Genomic DNA, 18,377 nt, shown 5'->3' with positions numbered 1-18,377 from the left:
TAAAAGTAGTTAGTTTAGTTGGGTTACATTTGATAAAATTATCTAAAAAACTAGTTAAAAATTAAAAAAAAAATTGATAGTTTGAAACTGAAAAACTAACTTATTAATTATAAGTTTTTTGTAAATATATTTTTTAAAACCATGATTTTTTTTAAAATTAATAATCTATAATTTATTTTTAAAAAAAAGTAATATAGAAATTTGATAAATATATTAAGGATAAAAAGTGAAGAAAATATAAAAAAAATTAAAAGCTTGCATTTTAAAAAATACTACTTCAAATGATGTTTCAAAAAATGTTAGAAACTAATAAGATTATGTTGCACCATATATTTTAGCTAGTTTTTAACTTTTTTTACTAATTGAAAAACTCATTTGGTTATTTGGTAAATAATTTTTTTAGTAACCAACTTCTAACTTCTAATTTTTTATATTTTTTTCACTTTTATATTCGATATATTTATTCATTTTTTTGTTATCTTTTTTAAATAAATCATCATTTAATTATTTTTTTTATCATTTTACACTTTTAAGCTACTTCATTAACTAATTTATTGAACACTTATAATTTAAGAAATTATTTTTTCAACTTTTAACTAACTTTTTCAACATTCAGCCTAAGACTATCTCTTGCAAAACTAGCTGAAAAACTAGTTCATTATAGTATAAGTGTTTGATAAAACTAGTTATTAAAGTAGTTGAAAAATATAAAATGACAGAAAAATAATAAAATATTATTTATTTAAAAAGGATAAGAAAAATGAAAAAATATATTGAGGATAAAAAGTGAGAGAAAATATAAAGAACTAAAAGTTAGAAGCAATCATTTTAAAAAATGCTACTTTAAGATTATGCTTGACAAGACATTTAAGCTAGTTTTTAACATTTTTTACTAGTTGAAAAGTTTATTTGATTGTTCAGTAAGTAAATTTTTTTTAGTAACTTTTAGCATTTTTGAAACACTACTTAAAGTAATATTTTCTAAAAAGGTAGTTTCTAACTTTTTATATTTCCTTTGATTTTTATATTCAATATATTTATTCATTTTTCTTGTTATATTTTTTCAAATAAATCACGATTTTTTAATTTTTTTTATTATTTTACACTTTTCAACTATTTCAACAACTAATTTTATCAAATAATTATAATTTAATAAGTTAGTTTTTCAGTTTTTAACTCGTTTTGCTGAACATGGCCCAAGTAGCATTTAAAAAAAATATGATAGCAACTACTAAAAAAGATTCTTTACCAAATAATTAAACAAGGTTTTTAGTTAGGAAAAATAGCTAGAAGGGAGCTTAAAAGGCTTGCCGAATATAACTTAACTTAGGCTATGCTCAATATAGCCAGAAGTGAAAAAACTAAAAAATTAGCTTATTTAAATTAGAAGTGTTCCATAAAACTAACCGTTGAAGTACTTGAAAGGTGTACAATGAAAGAAAAATAATTAAATCATAATTTATTTAAAAAAGTAACAAGAAAAATGAATAAATATATTAAAAATAAAGGTGAAAGAAAATATAAAAAAACTAGAAATTAGAAATTAGAAATTAGAAATTAGTGTTTTAAAAAAATGCTACTTATAAAGCATTAGAAGTTATCAAAAAAGCTTGTTTAGTAAACAATCAAATAAAGTCTGTAACTAACTAAAATATGTTGTCGAACATAGTCTAAAAAACTACTAAAATAAAATTATTTATCAAACACTCAAATAAAATTTTAAGCTAATAAAAAAGTTAAAAATTAGTTTAAATGCTTTATTGAATATAATATTTTTGTATTATATTTGTCAAATATTTATATTGTCATTTTAAGTTACTTTTTTTTTATCTCTTTATCAACTTAGTTGCTTCTCATTAATATTTGAATAAAGAATATTTAAATAATGATAAGATATCTAAGAAAAAATAATTAATGTATTTATGAATTAGAAAAAAAATTTTATAAAAAGAAATAAATAAATTTCTAAAATAATCTTATAATTAGAAAAAAAATAATTTTTTTCATATACATATAAAATTGATCGAATTTATTATCATATATTTAATGTATATCACATATTGGTAATAACACATAATTTTGAAGAACTAAATATTAGATTATTAAAAATTTTCTCAAGATATTTTATTCCGATATAAATAAAGACTTTTCACGCTATTTATGGCGTGAGTTTCTCTCAACACAATAGCCGTCTAGATTCAACGTTGGCCGCAACGCAACCAATGCCAATTTGGGCATAAAAAGAAAAACAAAATATCTTTTGCAACAAACAGTCTCTCTCTACTTTACGTTATTTACGTTAATGAACGAACTAAAACCAAATCCCTGACAACATTAAACAAAAACTTATCTTAAACACCCCCTTGCCATTCCCATAATCTTCCGAGGACAAAACCGTCATTTCACCCTCCTCCCTTCCCTGGTCGCTGAACCATTTCCCCTCACATAAACAACACAGAAAGACGAACTCTACGAAAATCTCCGAAGAACGAACGTCTCTCTCTCCTTCCTATTTTCTCTTTCTCTCTCCTGCCTCCATTTTCAAAGCGTATTTGACTCTCTCACCTTCAAATTCAATTCCAGGGTCCCCTTTTGTAAATTCTTACTGTTTAGGCTTCTTTTCTTCAACCCCCTTCATAAAAAAAATTTCTGTATATAATATACAGCACCCTTTCCAACACAAAGAAAAAAAAAAAGAAATTAAATCCCCCAATTCTTCAATTCTTCAATCAATCAATTTTCATTTCCAATTCTTTTTTATTCTCTCTGTACAGACATAGGGAAATATACTTTTCCTCTGTTTGAGTTGAGTTTTCCCTTTTCCTCAATTTGGGTGCCCCCCTAAAAAAAATTCTAATTCTGTTTCTCTTAGATTTCCAAAAGGGTATTAGAAAAACCGTGACTTCACCATTTATTATTCCGTTTCGTTCGAGTCTGGGATTGAAAAATCCGAAAATCGAAAACCCTAATTTGTGATTTCGTGACCTCTTTTTCTTTCTCATGGCGGTTTCTACGATAGCCTTGTACGCGAGTCCACCAAGCAGCGTGTGTTCCACGCCGCACCAGATCAACGCCCACGCTAGCTACGACTTCGAATTGGGGTCGCGATCTTCTTCGCCGGCGGGGTCGACGGCGCCGCCGTCGACGTCGCAGAAGCCGGTGATGGGTGGTCTCTCATGCCTGTTCTCTTCGCCTGCGCCGGCGGTGAAGCACGCGCCTCCGCTGTCGTCGAACTTCTCCGGCGAGGAGGACGAGATGAAGGAACTGAGCAGTTCCTTCTCGTATTCTCCGAGCAAATTCGCAGGTTCTTCGTGGAAGAGGGATCAGAGTCCCGTGTCGGTGTTTCATGGTCCTGTTTCGTGTAGTAGTAGTGGTAGAAGTTCCACGGGTTCTTCGAGCCGTATTAGAAGCTTCAGGGGTGGGACCAGTGGTTTGTTTGATGGGTTTGTGAGGAATGCGTTGGGGTCTTCATGTTTGGACTATGACTTAGATGCTGGTGATTCTTCTGCTATGATTGATGAGTTGACCTTCAATTTGGAGGATAATTTCGTGGAGGGTGGGTTTCACTTTGAGCCCTATGCTAAAAAATTGCTTCTTGGGGCGCAAATGAGGCACAAGATCTTCTGTGAGGAGTTTGTCATTAAGGCCTTTTGTGAAGCCGAGAAAGCACACAGAGGGCAGGTAGATAGAATTATGAAACTAACCTTATTTCGTGTGTGTTTCTTTGGATTTGCAAGGTCAAAGGTGTGATCTTGATGTGGGTTTTTTCTTTTTTTATTTTCAGATGCGGGCTAGTGGGGATCCTTACTTGCAGCATTGTTTGGAGACTGCCGTGTTGCTGGCTTTGATTGGTGCCAATTCCACTGTTGTGGCGGCGGGGCTCTTGCATGACTCGCTGGATGATGCTTTTCTGACTTATGATTATATAGTTGGGATGTTTGGCGCTGGTGTTGCTGATTTGGTTGAAGGGGTGAGGAACTTTTTCTGTTGTTGGTTGATGAATGTGTGTGGTTAAAGATATTGGAAATTGATGCTTGCGATTTTCACTTTAATGATTAACGTTTGAATGAGTCTTCAAATATTGAAGTTATTAACTGAAATTTACACTTCAGATCTAGTGTTAGATGCTATGGCCAAGTGTAATTTGGCTGCTGGAACTTTTTCAAAATTTAATGAGCATTGACCTTGGAGAAAATATAGTTGTGTGTGTGTGTGTGCGCGCTCATGTGTGCGTTGTTGAATGTTTTGGATGGGTTTAGATGTACAAAGTAGTTTTGGTTGACTTGCTTGGGTTCAACTCACCATAATGGTCTCAGGTCATAATGTACAAAGCAGTTTTGTTGATGTAGTTAGGATGTTGTCTTATAAGTGACAGCATAATAATAACTTAATAAGTAATAACGCTCATCCTTTGCATAGATATAATTTGGAGGGAGAGTTCTTTTCTTTTCTTGCTAAAGCATAACCACAGTAGCCTGTGGTTGCTAAGTTAAAGTGTAAGATGCAAGAAAAGGATCTTGTAAAAATCTGCTTTTTGGAGCTGTAGGCTATTCATCTTATGTTTGCTCTTTCTTCATCTTCCTTTCCCTCATTAAGTGGTTTTTGGAAGTTGTTGTCTTGTCTCTAAATTGAGAACAGTTTTTCTGTATTGAGGTTCTACAAACTTGATGTTTATTGTTATTAACATATGGAAGCAATGACAATACTAATTCAATAGATTTGTGCTGTAATTTATATTTACTTAGCTTTCTATAACAGCTTTAATGCTTTATTATCTCTTGTGCTTTGGTTGCTGAAATTTGATTTGCATTTTTATAGGAATCCTTAACTATAATAACCATTGATGTCTTCACGTATGCATTTCTGATTTTTTGAATAGTTTTTCCCTTTGGTCCTTCCAATATTCTAACTAATTGTTATATGGCATTTTAGGTTTCTAAATTGAGTCACTTAAGCAAGCTGGCTCGAGAAAATAATACAGCTAGCAAGTCAGTTGAAGCAGACCGGTTGCATACTATGTTCCTTGGCATGGCAGATGCAAGAGCTGTCCTCATTAAATTGGCAGATCGGTTGCATAATATGATGACACTAGATGCATTGCCAGTGGCCAAGCGGCAGAGGTTTGCTAAGGAGACTTTGGAGATTTTTGCACCTTTGGCCAATCGCTTGGGAATTTCTACTTGGAAGGAACAATTGGAAAATTTATGTTTTAAGCATCTCAACCCAAGCCACCATGAGGAGCTTTCATCCAAGCTTGTGGAATCGTATGATGATGCAATGATTACTTCTGCAATAGAGAGATTAGAGGAAGCACTTAAAGATGAAGGCATTTCTTATAATGTCATTTCTGGGCGGCATAAGAGCTTATATAGCGTTTATTGCAAAATGTTAAAGTATGCTATACCATTCCTTCTAGTTGCTATTTTTTTTTTTTTTAACTTCTGTTTCTTATCTTCCATTTGGGTTTTTTTACCTGACATGCCGAACTGTACTATTTGTACACTTCAATTTCTCAATTATTCATGTGTCTATGCAGGAAGAAACTAACCATAGATGATATCCATGACATTTATGGGCTGCGCTTGATTGTTGACAAGGAAGAAGACTGTTACAAAGCTTTGACAGTTGTTCATCGATTATGGTCTGAGGTGCCTGGAAAGCTGAAAGATTACATATGTCGTCCCAAGTTCAATGGGTATGTTGTGGCTCAGTTGTAGTGGTGTACACTCTCAAGTGGCCATATCTATATCATCTGATTTTGTTTTCATAATTCACAGATATCAATCTCTGCATACTGTTGTGATGGGTGAAGGCAAGGTTCCCCTTGAAGTACAAATTCGGACCAAAGATATGCATTTACAAGCAGAATTTGGATTTGCTGCTCATTGGAGATACAAGGAAGATGATTGTCAGCATTCTTCATTTGTGCTTCAGATGGTTGAGTGGGCTCGATGGGTTGTCACCTGGCAGTGCGAAGCAATGAGTAGAGATTGTTCATCTGTTGGATATGCTGATTCAGTCAATCCCCCATGCAAGTTCCCTTCCCATGCTGATGATTGCCCATATTCTTACAAGCCTGATTGTGGTCAGAATGGGCCTGTGTTTGTTATCATGATTGAGAATGATAAGGTTTGTGCTAGTAATTTATGCAATATTGAGTTTCACGTTTTCAAGTCTTCAACCCATACTGAATCTTAAAACTCGTGAAGGAATTTAATTTAACTAACTGGACAGAGTGGCCGTTTCTTAAATGCTCTGGGGGGGGGAATGGATTCTCTCCAAGTGGGAAAAAACTTGACCATGTCTAGTGTCACTATCTCACTCTCACCATACTTTGGAATTGATTTTTTATTTTTTAATTGTGGTGTGCAACGGTATAGTGTGTTAAAATTGTGGAAAATAGAGCATGCATGCACCGTCATTTTGTGCAACCAAAGTTGCTTAATGTCATTAGCATCTTATCGCATTTGAACGTTTGTATTAATTCTGCTTGTGTTTGAATGCATGTGCAGATGTCTGTCCAAGAATTTAGCGCAAACTCAACAGTATTGGATTTGTTGAAAAGATCTGGGAGAGCAAGCTCTAGGTTGACAACATATAGGTTCCCATTGAAGGAAGAGTTGAGGCCAAGGCTGAATCACAAACCTGTTAGTGACCCCAATAGCAAGTTGAAGATGGGAGATGTGATTGAACTTACGCCAGCCATACCTGACAAGTCTCTTACAGAATACAGGGAAGAAATCCAGCGTATGTACGATCGTGGGCTAACTGTGTCGAGCATGGGAACCGCTGCAAGCACCATGGTTGGCTCAAGGAGTTGACCCGTGCTTTTGGATTTCACTTGCATTCCAACATGAAATTATTTAGTGACAAGTTATGTATATAGAAAATATTTGTACAGAACAACTGTGTTACTACTTTGAACTTGGCTAACTTGATTCAATTATGTGCTGAATGATTGATTTTATGTAGTTGATCCAATGGTCCTGATAAATTAATTACATCCCACCCACTATGATTCTAGAGTTCTGGTTTTATTTAGTCTTGCCTTCGTCAAATAGTTTTATCTATAAATATAATGTGAGATGATCCCAGAGGGACGAATTATCAACATAAGGTGTTTATTCTATTTGTGGTTTATGGTAGAGTTGTGTTTCCAAGGAACTTGTTAGCAAAGAGCAATAAAATCTGTTGAGATTTTTGAAACGAGTGAGTTTTACTGTATTTCTGAAGTTTGTTAAGCATATTCTAGTCATGTAAATGGAGAATGACTTTATTATAATGTGGAAGTGCAGTGTTAAAATTGCTAATTGAGGAGTTAAATTTAGCATAAATATTTTATTGGGTTATACTAATCACTGCTATTTCGGTTCGAGGAAAGTAGTGGGAATAAGAGAATGAAAGATTATAAAATTGGATTGTATGAATTAGATTGTCTTGAAATTTTATTTTGTTTTTTTACCATTATTTATTAGAGTATAAATACGTCTTTACCATGATTCCAATGCATTCCAACTTGATTTTTAAACTTCTGTAATATTCATTCCTTCTTACAGATTTAGGTATTGATTAGGATTTTTTTTTATTTTCCATTTAGAAGAGCTAAAATTTATAGTTCAAAACCCAATTTCCCAAAAGTGTTACAACTTAGGAGAATGTTTAGTTTGCAGTTGTAAAATTATGTTTGATGCAAAAATAATTTTATCAACGGATCAAGATTTTTACTTTTATGTTCATTTTGTTTTATCAATTGAATTTACATTAAGACGTTTGTCACAACATTTTCAACTTTAAATCAAATATGCATTATAAAATCCTTGAATCCTCTTGATAATAGCTAACGGGACAAACGAAGGCATCAATCACCTAATATTAGGTTATTAGTAGTAAGCAGTAGTACATCCTTTCTCTCTTTCATAATGAAAGAAGTCAAATTATAAAAGAAAACACGTTGTTGATAGCGTAGAGAGCGGCAGCTACACTAACGGTTAATTTTGCGTAATGTAATGTTAAGACAAGTTCCAAACGCACATGTACAACAGTTCAATTAGTTTTGGAAATTTCTTTCGTATTGAATTCAAATTGGACCAGCTTTAATCGCAATAGTACACAATTCAGGTTTAATTTCTTTAGACGAATTGAGTTGAATCTTTCATAAGTTATGCTTTTAAAATTGAGCTATATTTTGTCAGATTTTATTTTAGTGATTCCATTTTAAAAGGCAAATTTATTAATAGCCTAATGAACTCTACAAAGTACACTAAAGATCACGAACTAAACAACATAAGCAAGTTTATAGATTTTTGTCACTAGTATGTCAATCATAAAGGTTTACTGATTAAGGTAGAAGTAAATTGTAACTATCAGATAGACTTCACTTGCAATATCAGGGATTTAAAGCCTCAAGTTGCTACTCTGGAGAGTGGAGAGTATCCTGTGAATTCCCTGCTCTACCGGTGCACCATGTCATTTTTCCTACAATAGAACTATAGAAGGTCAAGGTAACTAGTTACTGTATATTATTTTTTATATTTAAACTATTAAATTAATCTTTTTAATTAAGACTGATTATTTTCTTTTTTTATTTTTGTAACCTAATTCCTCCATATTACTATTGAGTAAGTGAAATAGGAAAATAATTTGATTTCTCTGTTGTCTCTTTTTCAGTTGGGTCACGCTATACTCTTGAACAACAATAGAGTTGTGCATGGTTTGTTTGTTTATTTATTTATTTATTTATTTAAATCAACCAAAACCAAATTGAATCATTTTTATTGATCGGTTTAGCAAATTGAAGTGTGTTGCTTACTTGCTGGGATGTACTTGCACACAAGTTATAGTTTAAATAAACAAGTCAACCTCTCATAAAAGCTTAGCACTTGCATACTTTAGCAACTTGTTTCAACATTTAACTTAATCAACAGTACACGCGGTTCTTTATAGAGAGGGGGTGCCAACTGACGTAAGTGTTTTGACATTTTATTTGAAAAAAATACTTCCAACAACAAATCTACACTTTAAATCAACATACAAATGTCAAACAGGAAAAATTATGATAAAACTTTGTCAGTTACAATAAATTAACTATAAAAGATATATAAATGACTAAAATTTCAAATTCATATTAAATGATCAAGGAATAAATGCCATATTTTTTTTGGACAGAAAATACATGTCGTATCAGAACATTCTTATTCTGGCATGAAATGAAATTAAATATTTCAAACCAGAACATTATTATTAATAAATGATGCTAAATAGGAGTACAATTCTTTGGGGAGTGATTGGAAGAAGCTTCACTTAACTGTGCATTGAAAGTAACCTTAATTAATATAATCAGTTAACTGTAGAGTTGCCATCCTAATGCTCTTAAGTCTTAATGCACTTGTGAATATTTATTTTTAGCACATCAATGACGTAGCTATACCAAAGCTCTAGAAAACGGAATAATCTAACTCGAGGTTCATTATCATCCACGCCTTTATATTTCAAATGTGACTTCACAATCTTTGCGTCCTTGGGATGTTTTTTGGTCCACTCCTCCTTGGCAATTAACATTGCCAACATCACATTTTTTTTTAAATCTAAGTTTAATTCCAATTAATGTAGGAAAAACGAGTAGTATTTGATGTATGGATGTAAATGAACTGAGTTATTCATAATTTTTTTTATGAGATTGACTCGTTAAATGTTTATCAAGTTTATTTGTTTAGTTAAATAGATAAATTCAAAATATTGAGCCTGATTATTTAAATTAATCAAACCTAAGCTTTATAAACACAATATTAATTGCTTTTGATTAAACCCTTTTATTTAAATTGATGATTTGGGTTTTACTAGTTATTTATGTATTCATCATGAAAACATGTAAAAATTTGTTGAGTACGTTAAAAATTAATTTTGAGATTTATCTTTTGTAATAGTCAAGAAGTTATGAATTTTTACTGTACTATGAAAAGTTAATAATATAGAATTTTTAAATTTCGCATACATCATGTTGAGCATATATTTCTATTTATAGATTATTTTCTAATATTAAAACGTTTATTGAATATTAAATTGATAAAATGTCATAAAAACAAGAATAATTAAGTTACATATGAGAAAAATAAGTTAAGTTTTTAAGCTTTATTTTTACGTAACATGTCAAATTCAAACTTTCAATTAGGCTTGTTTAAATAAATGAGTAAAGTTTTATTTTGTACAAGTTAAATCTAAACTCATTTATACCCGATTTTGATGCGTTAAACCATTTAATTTAAATGATTAAATTGTAGCAAAGCACTTCACGGACCCAACAATGAAAAATCCGTTTGGTAGAGTTGGCCCAGATTATTCCAATTCTACGATTAGGGCCTTGGTTGGGCCTGCTGATTTCATTGTTAAGAATAAATAATACTAAATAATTTAAATAATTAATACTGGACACTGGCTGGTACTACATAGTACATACTGTATTACATAATACAATTCCTCAAGTTGTTCGAGATCGTGACTCGTGAGAGCCCCAAAACTGCAATCTGAAAGCTTCCAGATTCAATTGCATATGATTTTGTGATGAGTTCATTTAAGTTTTTAAAGAGTAATTTTTATTTAAACATTTCAGTTTTTTAAACTCTTTATTTTTCTCTACCACATTCTTCCTATTACTTTACATTATTTATCATATACTCCCTCACCCCCTCTTTTATCTCTCTCATTCTCAGTGTCAAATACATTTTTGGTGTCCAAAAATCTTTGCTAATAAAAAATGTCCAAATCAGAACTTAAAATAAAACTGATGCTACGGATATAACTCTCAGCTTCTTGTCATCATATTATTACGTTAATGAATATAATACCATATATAAATGCAACATTAACATAGAGACAAAAAAAAAGGACATATATAGTCATGATGATCCCTTTCTCTATCTCCAAAAGAATTTTTGAACCGAGGCCTGCGAATAAAGAACAAGCATAAGCATAACGAGAAGAGCTTCCAATTCTGAGCACCCTCGAAGGCTCAGGAAATTGTACAAATGAAGAAGTTCTTGGTGATGATGATGATGAAGAGGTTGTTCTTATAGGCAGAACAAACCCACCAGAGCTTCCAATTCTATCACTCTTTGAATTGGCATGCCCAGTGATCTTTGAGAAGAGGAGGAGGAACCATAAGCATAGGTGGTGGTGGTGCTGGTAATTTTTGTGGAGGTCAAGCTATTATTAATTAAGAGTTTGTTTTTGTGTTGTGTATGATCAAAATTTTAACTTAAGAGGCTAGAATTTATAACGGGCTAATGAATCTATTGAGATTGGATGATTAAAGAATATTGGTCGGAAAAGGATGGTAGAGAAAGGAGATTCAGGGGTATGGAAGCAAGGTATATTTCCTTGCTCTTTTTGTGTATTCCTACAATTTGTTTTGTTACCAACACGTCTTCAACTCTGGTATAAAATTTGGTTTTTTCATATAAAATTTTGAATTCAAGTCTTACATAATTAGATGAAAAGATTCTATAAAAGTGATTAATTAAGTTTTTTAGGAGATTAATTTGATAATAATTAATCATATTTCATACTAATATCATTAGTACCAAAAAATATATTGTTTGTTTTGTGTTGAGGAAGGAACTATAGATGTAGCAGTGATTTTTAGGTTGGAGAAAGCAGTGATTTCCAGCTTTGAGAATGGGGAGTAGCTGTAATCAAAGTGTCCTGCAACACATTAACAGCAATAATTTGCGTTACTTTTTTACAATGTTGTCAGAAAGAGGAACATTCGTTTATTATTTATCATTAGATCAAGCTTAATCAAAAAGAGATAAAGAAAGCATGCTAGTCACGGCTCAGAAAAACGGGAGCAAAATTTTCGGGAGACCTCCTTTTGTTTTTGGGTCTTTTTAATCATGGAAATTATTAGGAATATTTGTGGCTCGATTTGGTTGGATTATTCATTAAAATGTCACCCGAATCAAATTTTATAAAATATATTTTACAATTTTTACTAAAATATTATTTTATTAAAATTTATATAATTTTTTTTTTATTTTTTAAATTAAATTACTTTAAAAAATTATTAATAAGAATGTATGAAACTTGAAACTTATTAATATGTCAATCATTCTATAATTAAAATCTGTCAATTTTTTTATTTATTTTAAATCAAACATATCTTAAAAAAATTGTCTAAAAAAGAAAATGATATATATTGTATAACTTTCATACACATAATATCACTTGTGTTGCGTTTGATTCAATTTAGTTTAATTTTAGAAACAACAGAACCAAACCTATTGATTTGAAAAAAAAAATTCAAATAAATCCAAAAAGAATCGATTTGGTTTTTGGTTTTTTTTTTATAATTAGAATTTATAACAAATAAATATTTAAATATATAAACTGCATTATAATCAAAGATTCTAATATATATTTCATTCTATAAATTAGGGGTTTGCAATAATACTTTCCCTCATTTTTATGAAGAAATACAATAGCAACATGCATCTTTTTAATTGGACAAAAAAAACATCTTTTTATTTTAAAATTAATTCAATTTAAGATACTCAAGTAAATTTGCTTAATTACCCACTCATTCTACATGTTTCTGTCTCTTAGGTCGGTACTAATCATTCCTAAAATCTTTAATTAAAACTTATTATAATTACATTTCCTAATATAAGAGTAAATGCTAAAATATGTCAATTTTTTTTTCATTTGTTATAGTACTTTTCAATTATCGAAAAACAAACATCGAAAATTAAAAGAAATGTCATGGATCGAAAACAAAAATATTATTATATTTAGGGAATCAATGTAAATTTGTTATTTATTAGAAAGTAAATATTATATTCAAATATTTATTAGACATAAAAACATATTTTTGCCCCAGAGTAAATAATTCAAATAATAATATAAATTATTTTCAAACTGAAGCCTTATGTAAACAAAAATATTTTTTTGATATAATTAAGAAAAATAATTTTTAGTTAATTATAAATATATATTTTAAAAATGTTTAATTAAGAGGAATTTTTTTTTATCATCAATTAAGAGGAGTTGCTGAAACATAGGTTGTTCTAGAAGACGTGGTGGATTTCGTCGATAATAATATTGTGGAAACGGAAACAGTGATCAGTGTTTGAATGAATCATTGATCAATCTAATGTCTCATCAGGAGCAAGCCGTGTTGTCCCTTCTCTCCAAGCTCGCCCTTTCCTTCGACGGTGCCGTTTTGGGCGTTGCCTTGGCCTTCGCCGCCGTCCGCACCCTCTTCAAATTCACCGCCACCTCCGCCTCCCTCCGCAAGCTCCGCCGCGCACCCTCCATCTCCGTCTCCGACCTCCGCTCCCTCCTCGCCGAGCCACCCTCCGATGCCGACGCCGGCGAAATCGTAATTATCCGTGGCACTGTCGACGCCAAGTCCGCCGTCGACGGCACCTGGAAAACTTTGAAACCCGGCGTATTGGTTTCTCGCGAGTCCGGCGATAAAGGTGTCATTCTTCAAAGAACTCAAACGGTAACATGTCTATTTTTTTTGTTAATTGTTGAATTTAACCATTATATGTCTAATTTTTTTGTTAACTTTAGAGAATAAATTCACGGTTGTTAGCAAAAAAAAAAGGAGAGAATAAATTCATGGTTGAAATTGTGATACAATATATGCATACGTATTATGAAACACCTAATATATAACAAAATATCTAAATTGATGGTATATTCATCTTTTTAAACCAACTTTCTATATTTTTTTCAAGTGTATTAATTGTGTAAAGGTTACGGCTTTAAGTGTTTAAACAAAAAATAATAATTTTAAATTAAACACCTAATAAGAAGTGTCCGACCACAAGTGTTCGGGTGTGTTGGTATCGGAAACGTGTCCGACACAACAATACTTTGAACAAGAGAGGTGTTTGTGCTTCATAATAGTTATAACAAAAAAAAAACTTCAAATTTGTTAAAATTTAACCATGATAATAGTAAGTAGTTATGAGTGCACTTCATCTTCTAAAGTACATTTGCCTCACTTTAGTGGAGCAAAACATCAAAATATACCCCTTTCATTTTATGGACAGGCGTATATTTTGATGTTTTGGCCATAAGGTGTTATTACTTATTGATTATTGAGTATTGATATGCCTGCTCTTGTTCTTGAGTAATTATGATGGTCTTGAAGAAAATGGGCAGGTGACTAGCATTGTAGAAATTTAAGTAATTAATTTTTTTCCAGTGATATTTTAGCTACCCATTTGGCTTTAGAATTTGTTGCTTTTATGTCTAAGAGGAGTAATATCTTTTTGATTGTTGTAGAAAACTTTTAGATCCAGCTTAAATATCATGCAACTTAGTTGTGAATTAGAAGACTAAATTATTTATTTATTGTGTATCGACTGTTATAAAGTGTATATACAATGACTGGAAAGGCTTATTGGGATGGACTTCTGACCTTCGAGCCATATGTGCAAGATCTTTGAGGCAGCAAGACTCTACATCTTTTAGGAAGGTAATGGATGCATAACTTTGTTAGGTTCATAATGTATAAAAAAAATTCTGCCATGATCCTCTCAATTGATTTGTATTTCATGCGGTCAAATTTGAGACTGATATATATAATTGTGTAGGATAAAGGAATCTCCATATTTGACAACAAAGGTTCCTGCATAAGATTTCTTGCTGCATATTTAATAATATATAATGCAATCTCTTGCTGCATAAGATTGTGCACCATGGATATGCTTCAGCTGAGCATAAGCTAGGTTGGTAAAAAGTAAAAACAGCCCAGCGTTTTGAACAGGATCTATTTTCAGTTGCAATGGCTAGAACATGAGTTCATTAGTAGTATTAGACGGATTTGATATATTTCTTTTAGATAGTTGTCGATCCTGGATAGTGGCATAGAATAGAAACTAAAAAAATGCTACTGTAGATTGTGGAGTGGCTGCTATACTGAACATAATTAATCCAATACAAACAATTTCTAATGTACACAGTAGATACTCAAATGTTATATCTCAAAGACGTGTCATCATTGCTTGAAATCACATAATTATAGTTATTTTTATAAGAGATGTTTCATAGTTAAATTGCAGCAGTTAACAAAGGCCATGTTACTCTTCCACTCTTTTTTGAGCTGCAATGCAGAGGTTGGAGGTGTAAAGAGACAGTAATGTTAATTTCCTGTCACCACTCCCTGCCCCTACAAAAAACAGGATATGAATTTATTTTAATATATTAAATCGTCCAAGCGCTTTAGATTGGAAAATTAGAAGTCAACAGTTAAAAAAATAGAAAGATGAAATAAAAGCTGTCTGTATGTGGATTTCATCAGAAGATAGACTGACAATATAAAAAGAGATGGAAAGATACCTAAAGAATAAATAAGAAAATTAAAACTGAAGGATAGTTGAAGTAGAAGATAGAAAAACAAGAAAAAATAAACAGGAAAAAAAGAAGATAGAATGATAGGAAGAAAGTTATAGTGTGGAGGAAGCAGCAAAGGAATGATCTTGGCCGGAACATGTGCAAGCTACTAGGATTTGACTGGAAAGTGGAGGGTCTGAGGTGAGAACACTGAACAGGGAATAGCAACCGCTTGATATAATACTAGTGAATCTGCAATTTGGCTGCAATTCGGCTGTGATTTTTGCCAGTATTCATGTGACACAAAAACACAATGCTATGAGTTTCTTGTAGCAGCCAGTGGCCATGATCATGATGCTCTGTGACAGCATCATCGTGGCACTATTTGTTGCTGTTAACTATTCTGTATGGAAGGGTTATGATGTGTCTTTTGGTTTCTCTATTCTTTATTCACCTTTGATCTTAATTTCTTTTAACTTTTGATACCTAAGAGGACATATCATACATGTTGACATTATAGGAAAAGGTAGAGAAGGAGGAAAAGAGAGATCAAGCTCAGAATTATAAATATAATGCTGATTAATTGTATGTAATGGTGTTTTACAAAATAACAAGCAGTAAGTTCTATTTACAATGGTACTAGACTCCTAATCTTAATAAAATAAGGAAAAAATCATTAAATATTCTGAAATATGAAAATCATTCCCAAAGGATCATGTAGCAACAGCAATAACAACAAATGTCTTATCCCACTGGAAGGGATCATGTAAGATACTGTAAAATATTTTAAGATACAATAATGATATTATGAAATATTTTCTAGATATTCTATTAACATTTTTGTTGTAGGTGCCTTTTGTTCTAATTGATGTTGGACGGCGGCCAAATGCTGAGTATGTTGTTGTCAACATGGATGGATCAAGACATTCATTACCTCTGACAACCGTTTATCATAAATTGCAACCAATAAATGCTTCTCCTTATACTTTCTTGCAAGCACTTTTTGGGCATGAATATCCGGTGAGTTGATATTCTCATTGCTAATTTGCAGTGATATAGCATAATGTTGAGTTATTTTCAAGCTCAATATTTGTACTATTTCACTGTTTAATTAATCTATTTTGGTGTTTTGCATCTCCGGCTGTCTTGTGTGATCTTTGGCATATTACATTTGCTGAAAATGTTATCATTTGTTTCTTTTCTGCAGGTTGGACTACTAGATGAAGAGAAAATTCTTCCATTGGGGAAGGATATCACTGCTGTTGGCCATTGCAGTTTAAAAAATGGAATTGCTGAAATTAAGTCCTGCAAAGATATACCATATTTTTTGTAAGTTTATTTTCATTGAAATAAGCTATTATATTGTTGTTCATGAAAAAATCCCTACCATTTGGAATTGTTAAACATTCGGTATAGTAGTGGGGATTATTTTATTTGAAGGTAGCATAAGGCTATTCCTTTTTTAAACTTTTGTTATTCAGTAGGATACATTCTAGTGGAAATGACTTCTTACTGGTAGAATGATTATGGCTATTTCGATTTTATAATTAATTAATTAATTAATGGTGACCATGAATGGGGAGTTGGGATTCATGAATATGTGGTTTTGATAAAACTTGCTTGAATTTTCTTCTCAACAAGCAGAGGTGCCATTTGTGAAGTATAAATTGCTTTTGATAAAGAATCCTATATGACAAGTCTATGATTTTGTTTTTGGTGGTGCATTAATAAGAGTAATAATGAATTATTGATTTAGAACAGGGGATTTAGAACAGGGGATTTATAAAGAATCCTTAAAAATTGAAGACTAACTAGGGGATTTAGAACAGCTCACGCATCCTGCTCAACTAATTAAGTTACCTCCTCCTAGTTGAATCTTTGAGTGCATATATCTCGATAAATATTAATGAACGATTCAGCTTGTGGAAGTGCTGCTTATGACAATTGTCGTCTCTTTTGTAGGTCTGACTTGAGTAAAGATCAGATGATAGTAGATCTTTCCATCAAGGCGAAAATACTGTTTTGGGGTGGTATTTCACTTGGTTCGATGTCAGTTGGGGTACTTGGCTATGCAGTTTTGAGGTACAATATTATTTTTTGGGTGGTTAGAGACATAAAGTTGAATTGAAGGCAATTAAACTTCTGTCGGTTTTCAGGAACTGGATTAAGTGGAAACGGTGGAAGGTACAGAGGCAGCTCCAGCAACAAAGGCAAGCGGTGAGTGATGCTGAACCTCAGGTGGATGATGAGATTGAAGATGTTCCAGATGGACAATTATGTGTGATATGTCTGATGAGGAGAAGGCGTTCTGTCTTCATTCCCTGTGGGCATCTTGTGTGTTGCCAAGGGTGTGCCATATCAGTTGAACGTGAAGTTGCACCCAAATGTCCTGTTTGTCGTCAGGAGATTCGAGATTCAGTGCGGACTTATGAATCTTGAACAGACACAGACTGATTTTTCTGTTCACTCTGCGGCAGGAAACTTTTATGACTGCTATTGAGAAGAGTGTTTGTTTTTTACTATTTCTATAAGATCTGGAATATGGAGTTTTAGGGAAAACTTGCCTCTGCTCTTGTTTCCTGTGAACTTATTACTTTATCTGGTGTAGATATTTGAACTTGGTTTAGATAGGTTGGTCGAGGTTAATTCGTAGTCTCCTCACTTGTCACTCTGCAAGGTCTTTTGGGGAACCTTGTAGGATTTTCCAATTATCCCAGTGGCTGTGTACATAAACATTTAATTTTGCCTAACACCTATAGAATGAACACTGATATGTTCTTGTGCAGTTTGCATGTGATGTTGCTTCTAGACTAAAAGTCTTGTATTGCTTCCGCGTCTTAAAAGGTAATCTCACGAGTAAACTTGTAAATCCCACGTTAAAAAGTAAAAACTGATGCTATTAGGTAATAACAAGGTATGGTTTGTTTGGTGAGACTCATGCTCTTTCATTGGCAAATATTAGGGTTTATTGATTTGAGAAAATGTTTTTTTTTTAATTTTAATTATGAAAAATGTCATTTATTTTAATTCTTATTTTC

At 32.1% G+C, this 18,377-nt stretch overlaps 2 protein-coding genes across 2 annotated transcripts; both read left to right on the top strand.

Moving 5' to 3' along the window:
- Positions 1 to 2,348: 2,348 nt before the first annotated feature.
- LOC114389148 (probable GTP diphosphokinase RSH2, chloroplastic) lies at positions 2,349 to 7,025 on the top strand. Its single transcript, XM_028349766.1, has 6 exons — positions 2,349 to 3,681; positions 3,785 to 3,970; positions 4,933 to 5,393; positions 5,537 to 5,695; positions 5,778 to 6,129; positions 6,513 to 7,025. Exons 1-6 carry the CDS (start codon positions 3,001 to 3,003, stop codon positions 6,819 to 6,821), a joined length of 2,148 nt encoding a protein of 715 aa, XP_028205567.1. The 5' UTR covers positions 2,349 to 3,000; the 3' UTR covers positions 6,822 to 7,025.
- A 6,020-nt stretch (positions 7,026 to 13,045) lies between these two features.
- LOC114388939 (E3 ubiquitin-protein ligase SPL2-like) lies at positions 13,046 to 18,124 on the top strand. Its single transcript, XM_028349488.1, has 6 exons — positions 13,046 to 13,498; positions 14,381 to 14,482; positions 16,189 to 16,359; positions 16,547 to 16,668; positions 17,302 to 17,421; positions 17,496 to 18,124. Exons 1-6 carry the CDS (start codon positions 13,145 to 13,147, stop codon positions 17,776 to 17,778), a joined length of 1,152 nt encoding a protein of 383 aa, XP_028205289.1. The 5' UTR covers positions 13,046 to 13,144; the 3' UTR covers positions 17,779 to 18,124.
- The last annotated feature ends 253 nt before the right edge of the window (positions 18,125 to 18,377 follow it).

Source organism: Glycine soja, chromosome 16 (genome assembly GCF_004193775.1).
Source record: "Glycine soja cultivar W05 chromosome 16, ASM419377v2, whole genome shotgun sequence".
Lineage (NCBI taxonomy): Eukaryota > Viridiplantae > Streptophyta > Magnoliopsida > Fabales > Fabaceae > Glycine > Glycine soja.
Note: the sequence above shows the minus strand (reverse complement) of the source record. Positions and strands in the feature narration are given on the sequence as shown.

Bases quoted from the DNA above. Each gene is read 5' to 3' on its own strand.
- LOC114389148 (XM_028349766.1), top strand. From the start codon at position 3,001: ATGGCGGTTTCTACGATAGCCTTGTACGCGAGTCCACCAAGCAGCGTG. The intron at 3,971-4,932 runs GTGAGGAACTTT...ATGGCATTTTAG, and splicing joins TTGCTGATTTGGTTGAAGGG to GTTTCTAAATTGAGTCACTT. The intron at 5,394-5,536 runs GTATGCTATACC...GTGTCTATGCAG, and splicing joins GTTTATTGCAAAATGTTAAA to GAAGAAACTAACCATAGATG.
- LOC114388939 (XM_028349488.1), top strand. From the start codon at position 13,145: ATGTCTCATCAGGAGCAAGCCGTGTTGTCCCTTCTCTCCAAGCTCGCC. The intron at 14,483-16,188 runs GTAATGGATGCA...TTTTTGTTGTAG, and splicing joins ACTCTACATCTTTTAGGAAG to GTGCCTTTTGTTCTAATTGA. The intron at 16,669-17,301 runs GTAAGTTTATTT...TCTCTTTTGTAG, and splicing joins AAAGATATACCATATTTTTT to GTCTGACTTGAGTAAAGATC.